Source organism: Schistocerca gregaria, chromosome 1 (assembly GCF_023897955.1).
Source record: "Schistocerca gregaria isolate iqSchGreg1 chromosome 1, iqSchGreg1.2, whole genome shotgun sequence".
Classification (NCBI taxonomy): Eukaryota; Metazoa; Arthropoda; class Insecta; order Orthoptera; family Acrididae; genus Schistocerca; species Schistocerca gregaria.
Window position 1 is genome coordinate 526,000,553 of NC_064920.1, and position 12,792 is coordinate 526,013,344.

The window sequence follows — 12,792 nt, forward strand, 5'->3', positions numbered from 1 at the left end:
GCGATGAGAGTCGCTTCTGCCTTGGTGCCAATGATGGTCGTATGCGTGTTTGGCGCCGTGCAGGTGAGCGCCACAATCAGGACTGCATACGACCGAGGCACACAGGGCCAACACCCGGCATCATGGTGTGGGGAGCGATCTCCTACACTGGTCGTACACCTCTGGTGATCGTCGAGGGGACACTGAATAGTGCACGGTACATCCAAACCGTCATCGAACCCATCGTTCTACCATTCCTAGACCGGCAAGGGAACTTGCTGTTCCAACAGGACAATGCACGTCCGCATGTATCCCGTGCCACCCAACGTGCTCTAGAAGGTGTAAGTCAACTACCCTGGCCAGCAAGATCTCCGGATCTGTCCCCCATTGAGCATGTTTGGGACTGGATGAAGCGTCGTCTCACGCGGTCTGCACGTCCAGCACGAACGCTGGTCCAACTGAGGCGCCAGGTGGAAATGGCATGGCAAGCCGTTCCACAGGACTACATCCAGCATCTCTACGATCGTCTCCATGGGAGAATAGCAGCCTGCATTGCTGCGAAAGGTGGATATACACTGTACTAGTGTCGACATTGCGCATGCTCTGTTGCCTGTGTCTATGTGCCTGTGGTTCTGTCAGTGTGATCATGTGACATATCTGACCCCAGAAATGTGTCAATAAAGTTTCCCCTTCTTGGGATAATGAATTCACGGTGTTCTTATTTCAATTTCCAGGAGTGTATAATTGTTTCTATGCACGTATTTTCATCATTAATTCTATTACATTGATTTTTTTTTTTAAAAAATAGCGTTTCCAATCTCACGAGATCCGAGCCGCTACTGTGTGTGCTCCGGAGCGCCAATGTTTTCCTGTTTGGAATGGTTTGCTTTAGAGAAGGTATAGAGCATTTCCTGTGATTTAAAAAGTCAAAAGTAGTTAAGTTGTCGCAAAAATGGCACCCTAACAATGTCATTACATACCATAATTCTAAGTACTGCTGTCTATTACTATTAATTACTCATTCAAAATTTAAATATATGCGGTTGCGGATTAGGACCTTGCAGATGCGGATTGCACTTTTTGTATCCGCGCAGACCTCTGCCTATGGCTTACTCCACCTTTTTCACCTATTTCTAACATCTTGGACTAATGCACATCGTCGAACGCGTTTTCTGTGTCTCCAAATCCTATAGCGTTTGTTGATTTTTCGTGCAATCTTTCTTCCGTTATCAAGCACTACGTCAGAATTGTATCTGTGGTGTCTTAACCCTTCCTAAGGCCAAACTAATTGTCACCTAACACATCCTGTTTTCTTTGTCATGCTTCTGTAAACTATTCTTGTCAGCAGCTTGGATACATGAGCTGGTTTGCTGATTTTACGATAGTGTTCGTATTTTTCTGCAAATAGTTTCTTCGGAAACACGTGGATGACATTTCCCCGAAAGTCTGGTAGTATTTCGCCAACTCATAAATACTACACACTAACTTGAACAGTGTGTGCTTGCCTTTTCCCCCCCATGGTTTCAGAAATTCAGGTGCAATGTTATCAATTCCTTCTGTCTGATTTGACCTCATGTCTTCCAGAGTTCTATTAAATTTGTCTGTAATACTGATACGTCTTCCATATCGGATCCAATTTATTCCTATGTTGCTTCATAAAGACAAGTCCTCCTAGTACTAAGGGCCCTCACTGTACTCTTTCCATCTACATCCTCTCTCCTCTGCTTTCAACAGCGGAAGTCCCGTTGCACTATTAATGTTACTACCGTTACTTTTGATTTCACTGGTCGTTTTGCCTTTTATATACGGTGTCAGTCCTCCAGACGGCCATTTCCTTTTCGATTTCTTCACATCTTTCCGACACCCATTTCACCCTGACTGCCCTGCACTTCCTAACTATTTAATTCCTAAGAGATCTGTTTTCCTGTGTTCCTGTCTTGTCCTGAACACTTTTGTGACATCCTTCTTTCGTCGATCAATTAAAGTCTTTCTTTTGGTACCAAAAGTTTCTATGCGGTTATCTTCTTGTATCTATGTTGTCCAAAATCTGGGACTGCCCTTATTAGCAGTTAAATAAAATTTGACTATCACAATGAAGTTTCCATTGTTGTTCTGAGTTTCCATATTAAAACATCACACTATAACAGTTCTCGGTAGCCTAATAATTGTTTATACAAGAATGTAGTTCGCAGACTGCTGCTACTAACTAAGAATGACGATATTGATTTGTCATCTGAGTTGTAATTACGCGCATTATCGGCAAAGAAACCAGTTAATCATTCACTGTTGCGCTACCGTTTGACGGAAAACTTCCTCACTCATATTTGATCAACATCTGCAAACTGTTCAAGGTGTATACTACACATAACCTGAACAAAGATACTTGCACCCAACATCAAGGCGTTGGGCGTAGTTGAATTAGATAGCAAGATATGCCTCGTACAGGGAAGGTGCGCTTAGCTCCCAAAATTCCAGAGAACCGGCGATGCATAATGGATAACATTGATCTACTCCAAATTGAAGAGGTGACAGAGGAGAAGAATTTGTGGCGGGCCGCAGCAAACCAGACAGAAGACTGATGACACAAAAGAAGCAGTACCTGTTACAAAGTTTTCTGATACCAAAATAACGATACATCAATATAATTATCGCAGACGTACTGATGTACAGACCAGTTTCAAAGATGATAACTTTTTTGTGTCGTCAGTTCCTCTCCTGTCCCGGCTTCTTCGTCTCAGAGTAGTACTTGCACTCTATATCCTCAATTATTTGTTGAATATATTCCAGTGTTTCTCTCCCTCTATAACTTTGACCCCCTACACCTCCATCTACTACCATGGAAGATATTCCCTGATATCTTAACAGATGTCCTATCATCCTGTCTTTTCTTCTTTTCAGTAATCATCCTATCCTTTCTTCTTGTCACTATTTCCATATGTTACTTTATTCGCCGAGTCCACGGAGAATCCCTTCCTTATCTTGTCAATCCGCCAATTTTTGAACATTCTCCTCTGGCCCCATATATCAAACACTTTGATTCTCTTATCTTTCGGTTTTTCTACAGAACTTACATAAGCGCAAGATCAACCAAGAGTGCAGTGAATTACCAAAACAAGCTCCTGATGTAAGATGTGTATTCCTGGTTGTTCATGTTATTTCGTTCAGCCCTTGAATGATAGCGTATGGCACAGTTCTGTCGTGAACGCACCAATTATTTTTTCTGTTTTTTTTTTCAGGTCACCTCGTTACAGGCGCTCGCCGGTTGGGTCTCTGCTCCACTACTGGCACGCGCTTTCCGGACCTCTGACGAGGATTCCGTTGAATCCTATCGCCAGTTTCCGGTTCCTCTCTGGTTCCCCGGGAATATATATTTGTCACCAACATACGAAATACTTTATCTAGTTCAGTTTCTATGCATAATAGTGGCACCTCAAACTTCGACTTGTATAAATATCTTCTTCATACACATGATGCTGATGGTAGCAGCAGAACTGCAAGTTTTGAACGTCAACATCTCATCTATGCAGAAAGTTCACCTAAGGCTTGAAGGGTCTGAAGATCAAGAGCAAAGACGTCGGAATGAAGAAAAGTATGAAGAATTCGACATTAAAAGTAATGCATTTGTTCATAACACAGGCGATTCGTCGACGGAAGATGTCTCAGATGAAAATACAAATCTGCTGCTGGTGAAGAACATTCAGCACCATCAGGTAATCCTCAGGTAAGCAAGAACGGCTTCTCTGATAACTGGACACACATTTCAGATGGTAGACGCCACTCTTCGGCAAATAATGAGTCGTGTCGTAACTTCATGAAACATTAGAGCTGTATAATGGACTGGAGATGTTTCCAAAAAAAAAAAAAAAATGGTTCAAATGGCTCTGAGCACTATGGGACTCAACTGCTGTGGTCATTAGTCCCTTAGAGCTTTGAACTACTTAAACCTAACTAACCTAAGGACATCACACACATCCATGCCCGAGGCAGGATTCGAACTTGCGACCGTAGCAGTCGCACGGTTCCGGACTGCGCGCCTAGAACCGCGAGACCACCGCGGCCGGCGGATGTTTTCAAAGACCGTCTGCGACATGTAGAGAGAAGTACGAATAGTTTGAAGCTTTGTAAGAGACAGGAGGCATAAGGCGTAGATCAGTGGCGAAGAGCGTGTCCCTCAAAGGTGACGGTCGGAGTTCGCTTACGGTCTAATGCAGCTTTTCTCATCTGGCTTGTCGCGACTCATTTGTGTGTCGCGAATGCGTCTCAGAAGTGTCGTGTGATTTTAATGTCTTCTCTTCCGCCGATAAAATATCTAGAACATGAAAAATTATTGCCAAATGGTTTCTTAGATTAGCCCAAATTGCACGAAATCGCCGATTATTATAAGTGATTACAGGCACTTAAACGTGTATCATATCATGGTAATTGGGATTTTTTTTGTATGCAGCTCTAAAACGAAACATCCCGCACTCCACGAATAATTTTCACACAAAAGTACCGTTTTCCGTGGTGTGCAACATCCATGCTGCAAAGTGGATTTTTCGGTGCTGAAGGCTGACTCAGTAAAAAATGTCAGTGGATACCCAAAGTGGATTTCTGGAAATTCTGGATTATTTTTTGTATATCAGTTCGATGTGTACACTCAAGAGCCACAGAACCTGGCACACCTGATTAAAACGTGTAGGGCCCCCGCAACACGACGTGGCATGGGCTCGAAGAATCCTGTAGGTCGGTCCACAAATTCTTAAGAGTACGAGGGGATGGAGATCTGTTCTAAACAGCACTTTGTAGGGCATCCGAGGTATGCTCAATAATATTCATCTCTGGGGAGTTTGGTGGCCAGCGGAAGTAAAAAAAATTGTAAATTTGTGGTAAGATATTATGGGACCAGACTGCTTAGGTCATCGGTCCCTAAGCTTACACAACACTTAATCTAACTTAAACTAACTTACACTATGGGCAACAGACACACACCCATGGCCGATGGAGGACTGCAACTTCCGACGGGTGGAGCCACGTGGACCGTGACAAAACACCAGCGGAAATGTTTCAGATGAGTGTTCTTGGAGTCACTCTGTAGCAATTCTGGACGTGTGGGGTGTCACACTGTCCTCCCCGAATTTTCGGAATGCCCTACATACGTGTCACTTGTCAGAGTCGTATCTAGGAGTATCAGGGGTCGCATATTACTCCAACTGCACACGCCACACAACATAACAGAGCCTCCACCTGCTTGAACAGTCCCCTGCTGACATACAGGCTCCATGGATTTATGAGGTTGTCTCCATACCCGTACACGTTCATCCGCTCGATACAATTCGAAACGAGACTTGTCCGACTAGGCAACATATTTCCAGTCATCAGCAATATAATGTCGGTGCTGACGGGCCCAGGCGAGGCGCAAAGCTTTGTGTCATGCAGTCGTCAAGGGTACACGAGTGGGTCTTCGGCTCCGAAAGCCCATATCGATGACGTTTCGTTGAATGGTTCGCACACTGACACTTGTTGATGACCCAGCATTGAAATCTGCAACTTTTTCGAAAGGGTTGCACTTCTGTCACGTGGAACGATTCTATTCAGTCGTTGTTGGTCCCGTTCTTACCGTATCTTTTCCCGGCCGCTGCGATGTGCGAGATTTGATGTTTTACCGCATTCCCGATATCCACGGTACACTCGGGAAATGGTCGTATGGGAAAACCCCCACTTCATGACTATCTCGGAGATGCTGTGCCCATCGCTCGAGCGCCGATTGCTACACCATGTTCAACCTCGATTAAACCATGATAACCATGCCTCCGCCACACACCGTCAGGTGGCTTGCGGAGTATGAAAGTAGATGTAGCGTAGATGTAGCAACAGTAACCGATCTGACAACTGCGCCACACACTTGTTGTTTTATATATGCGTTGTCGACCGCAGTGCCGTATTCTCCCTGTTTATATATCTCCGTATTTGAATACGTATGCGTACACCAGTTCCTTTGGCGCTTCAGTGTATAACAGCGCCGGCGTCAACTTCTCAGTAGTTTTATTTTTTGGGAATCAATCGTCACATACCTTTTGTTTTGTTGCTCAGGCCAATTTCTATGCCAGTTTCAATAGTTTTCGTGCGTTTGCTCGTTCCTTGTGCGCTCGTTTCATCGTAGGTTGATTAGTAATAGGAAAACAAAAAGAAAGCCTTAGACATTAACAGCTCTTCTGCGTTAGGGGAGAGTGGAGATGAATACAGAGTCAGAAAGAGATCAAAATTTGTGCCGTCTTAGACATCAGCTCTCTATAACAACATAAAACCAGGATAAATCAAGCTCCAACATAACGGCCTCTGTAAAGAAGAATATGTAAGTTTCGGGTTCATGTGCACAGGCTAGGAGGGCAAGTCTGCAATGAAACATTTGGCGTGCGAAACAATGTTGTCAAATGAGTGTACGGTACTTTACACGATGGAAACGTTTTCAGAAAGACCTCAGAAAGAAACCATCACAGCGTCTCTCAAAAATGGCGATAGCGTTTTCAGTGTCTGCATGCTTGCATTCAAGCTTATTTCACGAGCATGTAAAGAAATTGTTGCTATTATGTTGGGACCGTAAGGAGTTGGACAGATTTCAAAAGTACCTCTGTCAAATGACACAGTTCATTGGCTCGCTATGGATATGTCGGTTCATAGTCAAAGTAAAGTTATAGAAAATTTAACAAACACGCAGTTCTTTCCCAGCTAGATGGAAGCACAGACATTTCCGATAGAAGCTCAGTTATTATCTTTTGTAAGGTCTGTTTGCGTATCCGAAATTACCGAGCAATACTTGTTTTGTCAAGAACTGGAAACGGCAATCATTGCAGCTGATATATTTTCAGCTGTTGGGAGTTGCTTTCAAGAAAACGGATTCAAATTAACAGACTGCATTGCTGTATGTACTTGTGGCATTGCTGTAATGATAGGAAATATAAAAACTCTGCTAACTTCCGTGCGGAATAAAAAAGCATCATTAATAACTACCGATTTCTTTTTACATAGAGAGGCTTTATTAGTGAGGACTACGGACGGAAATCGTTTAAGCGACGTCATTCGAACGTTTGTTTCAGTTACCAAAAATCTAAAAACTCCTCCTGTATAATCGCGAGTGTTTGATAAACTCTGTAAAGCGATGGGGGCAGATCATAATGTGTTGTTATTCCACAGGAAAATCTGTCGGCTTTCCAAATTAAAAATACTTACCAGAGTTTTAGAACTTCAAGACGAGCTGTTTGCATTTTTTGAAATTAATGATAATTGTAAGTTTGATCACTCTGATTGTCTTAAAAGCCTAGTCTGGTGTGTTGAGGTTGTGTACCTTTACAATATTTCACCCAAATTTATGCTTTGAATTCAGGCGTGCATGACGACATGAAACGATCAGCGAATTTTCGAAGAAGCTCACTCTTTGATCTCGGCTCTAAGGGGGAACGATCAATCCGTTTTCCAGCAACGGCTACTGCCTTAACTGAGTCGAATACAGAAGAAAAAATCAGATAAGAAACATATGAAAGGCCACCTGTCCGAGAAACAAGAAGGAATTTTTCCCCATCTCGACTAGTGGCTGGAAGTGTTCTATTGCACCTAACGAGGAAAATATATTCAAAGCAGAATTAAACAGGTCAGAAAAACAGAAACTTATTGGAATATCATCGAAGGCAGTCCATCGATCGAAACTTAAAGTAAATATTCCCCATGTTCAATGGATCTCAAACAAAAATGAATATCCAGATAACGTGAACAAAGCAATATCTCAAAACCCTACATGTGCGAGGCTGGATTCTCTACATTGAAGTTTATAACGAATATTAAACACGAATACCACTCTCGTGAATGGGGAGATGATAGTGACGTCTGCCAAGAGATCGTCCGGGCATGGACCTACTTTGAAAAATTGCAAGTTTCTCACTAGTTTATGTCTTTTTGTATTTCTGATGTTACTGTTTGATTTTATATTCCTGCTTAAGAGTCGTAAGTTCCTTTTATGTTCATCTGTTTCTACTCAATAATCTTATGTAATTATTTTGTGAAATTCGTATCCCACAATCTTCCAATAAAAACAAAATATGTGTTCTATGTACTTTTCGTGTCTTGGTTTTTTTTGAATATTCCTATTTAAGAGGTATAAGTGTCTGATTTAAATAATGAAAGATGCAGTTGCTTATTTTTTCAATCTCAGCACAATACATTTGGAAATTTTTTTCTCAAGTGCTTCTGTTTACATGAATATCTTTGGTGATGTTTTCGTGTGCAACGGTTAACACAATAGACTCGCGCGTCTGTGTGAGGATATACTGCGATCGCAAAATCGAAAAAAAGAGTCCTTGAGTGTTTTTAAATACTAATGTTAGAAGTGGTGTTTTTTCTTCCGTGCGTATTGGTGTTGTGCCTGCTCCATTATACAGAATATCACACACACGAAAATCATCACTTACACTGTTTCTTTTAATAAACAGAAGATGCTACAAAAATATTACGACACTGTGGTTTCACAAAGAGTTTGTACACAGTCAGAAGTCTTGCAGTGTTTTTGGATAACATTACTTACATAGGCCTGTCAATTACAAAATGACTTTCTAGCACTACTGACTACTGAAATACAGATTAAGTTTTTAGAAAATTGAGAATATGTACATATTTACGAAAACTGTTTCAGCTATCGTTTGCAAGAGAAGCATTCAAAGAAATTAGCTGATTCAATATCTGTTATTGGGCCAGATCTAGATGAGCCCATGGCCTACCTCATGTGTTTGCTGATAAATGTTATCACTGAATGCAAAGTAATTCTATTTCAGAATTATTTTTAGTAACTCTATAAATTCAACAATAACAACTTGTGAAGACTTTTGTGATTTAGTAAGGTGTTCTTTGTTACTGCAATGGCGTCTTTAACTGGGATATTGGAATATAGTTTTTTGATCTTTCGTGATATGTGTGAAATACTTATATTGTATAAAGCGAACCACATTAGTCAGGGAAATAGACTTTCCAGAAAGTGCACATTTTACGTCACTAGACAACACAAACCTTCATTCCAATATCTCTGTTAAAGAAGGCATTGCAGTAATAAAGAACAACTTATGAAATCACAAGATGAGTTCACTAGCTGAAATTAGAGAATTTATAGAGTTACTAGAGATAATCATCAACTACAATTACTTTGCATTCAATGGTAACATTTGTCAGTAACCAAATTGGCTAGCCATGGGATCATCCATATCCGCACAGTACAAGAAAATATTCAAGGAACCCTCCTTAAAAAAACATAGTAGACTAAAAAATATATTTAGATGATACCTTAATTTCTCTCAAAGGGAACAGCATAGACATCAATAAGATCATAAATTTGTTTAACTAAGTAATAAGTAAAAAAATTTCACAGCTGAATACTAAAACAATGATAGCATTAATTTTCTAGATCTGTGAGTAGAAAATAGACACAACAGCACAATTTCAAAATATACGCAAAATAGACAACTTCCAGAACCACAACCTCTGCCACATCATGTAACCCACATGCACACAAGAGAGCAGCACACTTAACAGCGGTAAACAGACCAAACAAAATCCCAATGAACAAAGATACATGGAGGACTTATGTGACATAATTAGACAAATTTCCGAGGCCAGTGACTTCCTCAGGTCAATGACAGACAGCATGCAGAGAAAGTAACAAAAAAATGTAATCCAAACACACTGTAACACCTCTGACTGTGTACAAAGTCCTTGTGAAACCACAGTATCGTAGTATGTTTGTAGCTTGTTTTGATTACTTGAACTAACAGTGTAAGTGGTGATTTGCGTGTGTTTGACATTCTGTATAATGGAGCAGGCCAAATACCTGTAAGCAGACAAACAAAAAAATTATTTTCCTTTGCGGCTCATTTTTGCGGTGTTGTAAATTCATTTGGTCCATAAGACCTCACCACAAAATTTCTTCCAAATTCACATTGATCCCCCTTTCTGTATAATGAAATTCTCTTATCTTGCTCAATGTCGTGGAAGGATTAAGTGATATCCCTTGTTGTCAATTTGAATTTTCTATCTATTGCTTGAAATTCATTTCCTGTGTTTAGTAACACTGTATAGTATTATCAGTTTATTGCTTCCGGAATTATTTCAATTTAAAAAGCATCATTCCTTGATACAGATGCATGGCACCATCTTACTGTGTATCATGAATTCATGCCACAGTTCAAAAACATTGTGAGGCATCGAAAACCACATACTGAGATACAGTCACGAAACATTAGTAAAGCAAGATTTGTTTGTATGTTATCCTGTTTTAGGGGCAGACAAGGTAGGTCGACGGATGCAGTTTCGACGATTGTTCATAGCTAAATATTGAGCTTAGTTATTTCGCGCATTTTTATCATGTTACATGAGAAAGATATTTTGTCCATCCAGTCATATCCGAAGGCTTGACAACATTTTCCATTTACGTTTTTAATATAACTAAGGTAATAAGTAAGAGGACGCAAGCGACGCCACCTGTTTTGAAGTGTGACCATCACTTGCTTTGACTGCTGATTCCTTTCTGGCGGATAGCCGTCACTCCCATAGGAATAGATCAGTCGAGAATAGGTTTCAAGAGAAGATAATTTACTCATCCATTCATTAATTGTCGAAATAACGGGACAGCCTGCTCATAAAACTTTGCTTGACACATTTGAATGAATTTCCATTTGCAGTTCTCCAGTTTATCCATTTGATTGTAATACTCCCCATGACTACTTTAAAAAGCGTTTTAAACAAATCTGTCCACAGATCAAGTTGACACATGACTTACGGTGCAACATAACTAAAGGAAATTTCACTGTGCCAACCCAGCAAAAACAATTGTCTCAAAACTTCCTGACATGTTAAAAATGTTAGCTACACCCACGTTTCTCAACCGTTTTTGCTTTTGGGCACATCCAAGTAGGTGTCAAACTTAATCCCAAAAATCTTATACATTTCTGAAAGAGAACATTGATAGACTTACTTAATTGCTGTGTGCAGACTACTAAAATTATTAGCTAATGGTGTATTTTTGTTTATAGTATGGAATATTAGCTTACTAACTGTCAAAGTTAGTCTGATGAAAGCTTTGATTCGTATTAAGAAGAGTGAAATACTTACAGTTTGCTAAACTGTCAAGTGTCTCGTGCACTCCTATGTGTGATTTTTTCTCTACGTGCATGAAACCAAACATATAAAGTACTTACAATAATTTTTTGTAATGAAACGATTATTACGTAAGACTCTTCAACAGGAACATATGAACACAAATATAAGGCATGCAATAAAATAAACTTATTAATTAATTTTGTTCATCGTATTCGGTGCTTCCCAACCACAGATTTAATAATGAGTATCAGAGGTCACTTTTTATATTTAATGTTGTACCTACTCGTATGTATATTAATACGCAAATAAGAATGAATAGTGTGAGCAGTGAACATGTCAAACTCCTTGATGAGGTGCGTAGATGACTGTGGGTGAATATCGCGAGTTATTCTTAATGCTTGTTTTGGTGCAATCGATACGTTTCTTTAAGTGATAACTGCAGGATGTTATGTCATGAAGCATCACTGAGTAGAGATATGAAATCATCTAAGATACTCATTCATTTGATTTAGGATCTTGCTATTGTACAAAGAGATAGAGGTTTGCAATTTATTGCGTAAATTTTCAATATGAATGTTTTTTCCAAGGTCGAATTTCAATGAATATGCACCCTCAAAAACATATATTATTCTATCACATTCACTGGCTCTAGTTTATGTCGTGCATTAAATGTTGGAGGCAACCTGCACAAAGTTCATTAACAATTCTTTGTTAAACTTTATTAACAGTTTGGTCTGCTGCTGCTTTTCTAACAGTTGTTGTAACACTTGTATAATCTGTAAACATTTTAAACTGAGCATGTTATGTGTGTGTGTGTGTGTGTGTGTGTGTGTGTGTGTGTGTGTGTGTGTGTGTGTGTGTGTGTGTGTCTATGTGTGTGTGTGTGTGTGTGTGTCTATGTGTGTGTGTGTGTGTGTGTGTGTGTGTGTGCGAGTGAGAAAGAGAGAGAGAGAGAGAGAGACAGAGAGAGAAAGAGAGAGAGAGGGACTCCATTTGTGATTTATTCACAATCACAATATATTTTTCTTCTTCCAGTATTGTTTGACTTCTTTAGCGTCACGTATTACATCAGCTTTGGTGTGTATAATTCAGATCAGTCGTTTGTAACTCCATTAATCCCAAAAATCTTATACATTTCTGAAAGAGAACATTGATAGACTTACTTAATTGCTGTGTGCAGACTACTAAAATTATTAGCTAATGGTGTATTTTTGTTTATAGTATGGAATATTAGCTTACTAACTGTCAAAGTTGCATTATCAGTTGACCAAAGCCTCTAGAAATCAAAGTATAACCATTAAGTTTAATTGAGAAGCTGTTGAGTGTTCTGCCTCTCATTTCACTGTATACAATGCAGTTTGAATGCTATCATCAGCATCATTAATTTCTGAAAAGAATCTTCAGTGTCCCATTGTAAACTAGGAAATATATTGCATGATTTTGTATGTAAAATAGACGAACTTATGTTTTACTGTGACAGAAGCCACAGGTCTCGCAAATGTGTCTTAGTATATCGATTCATTAATTTTTTTGAAAACAGTGTTCGACGCCTTTACGTTAAGTAAATAGAAATTGTTTTAAATTGAAAATATTATGCAGCTTCTTTATCATCTATACAGAATTAAGTGAGGCAAACCTAAACTTTTTTTCAGTGTCTTTTAAACTGACTGCATCCTATAAATACGAATACTAATGTCC

General features: G+C 39.7%; 1 protein-coding gene across 1 annotated transcript in view; it reads left to right on the plus strand.

The window, feature by feature from the left end:
• Positions 1–12,792, plus strand: part of LOC126279787 (odorant receptor 43a-like) — a 55,343-nt gene that overhangs the window by 12,903 nt on the left and 29,648 nt on the right. The window contains exon 3 of the mRNA XM_049979709.1: positions 3,216–3,700. Within this exon, the coding sequence (XP_049835666.1) occupies positions 3,216–3,700 (485 nt within the window). The remainder of the gene's footprint in view (positions 1–3,215; positions 3,701–12,792) is intronic.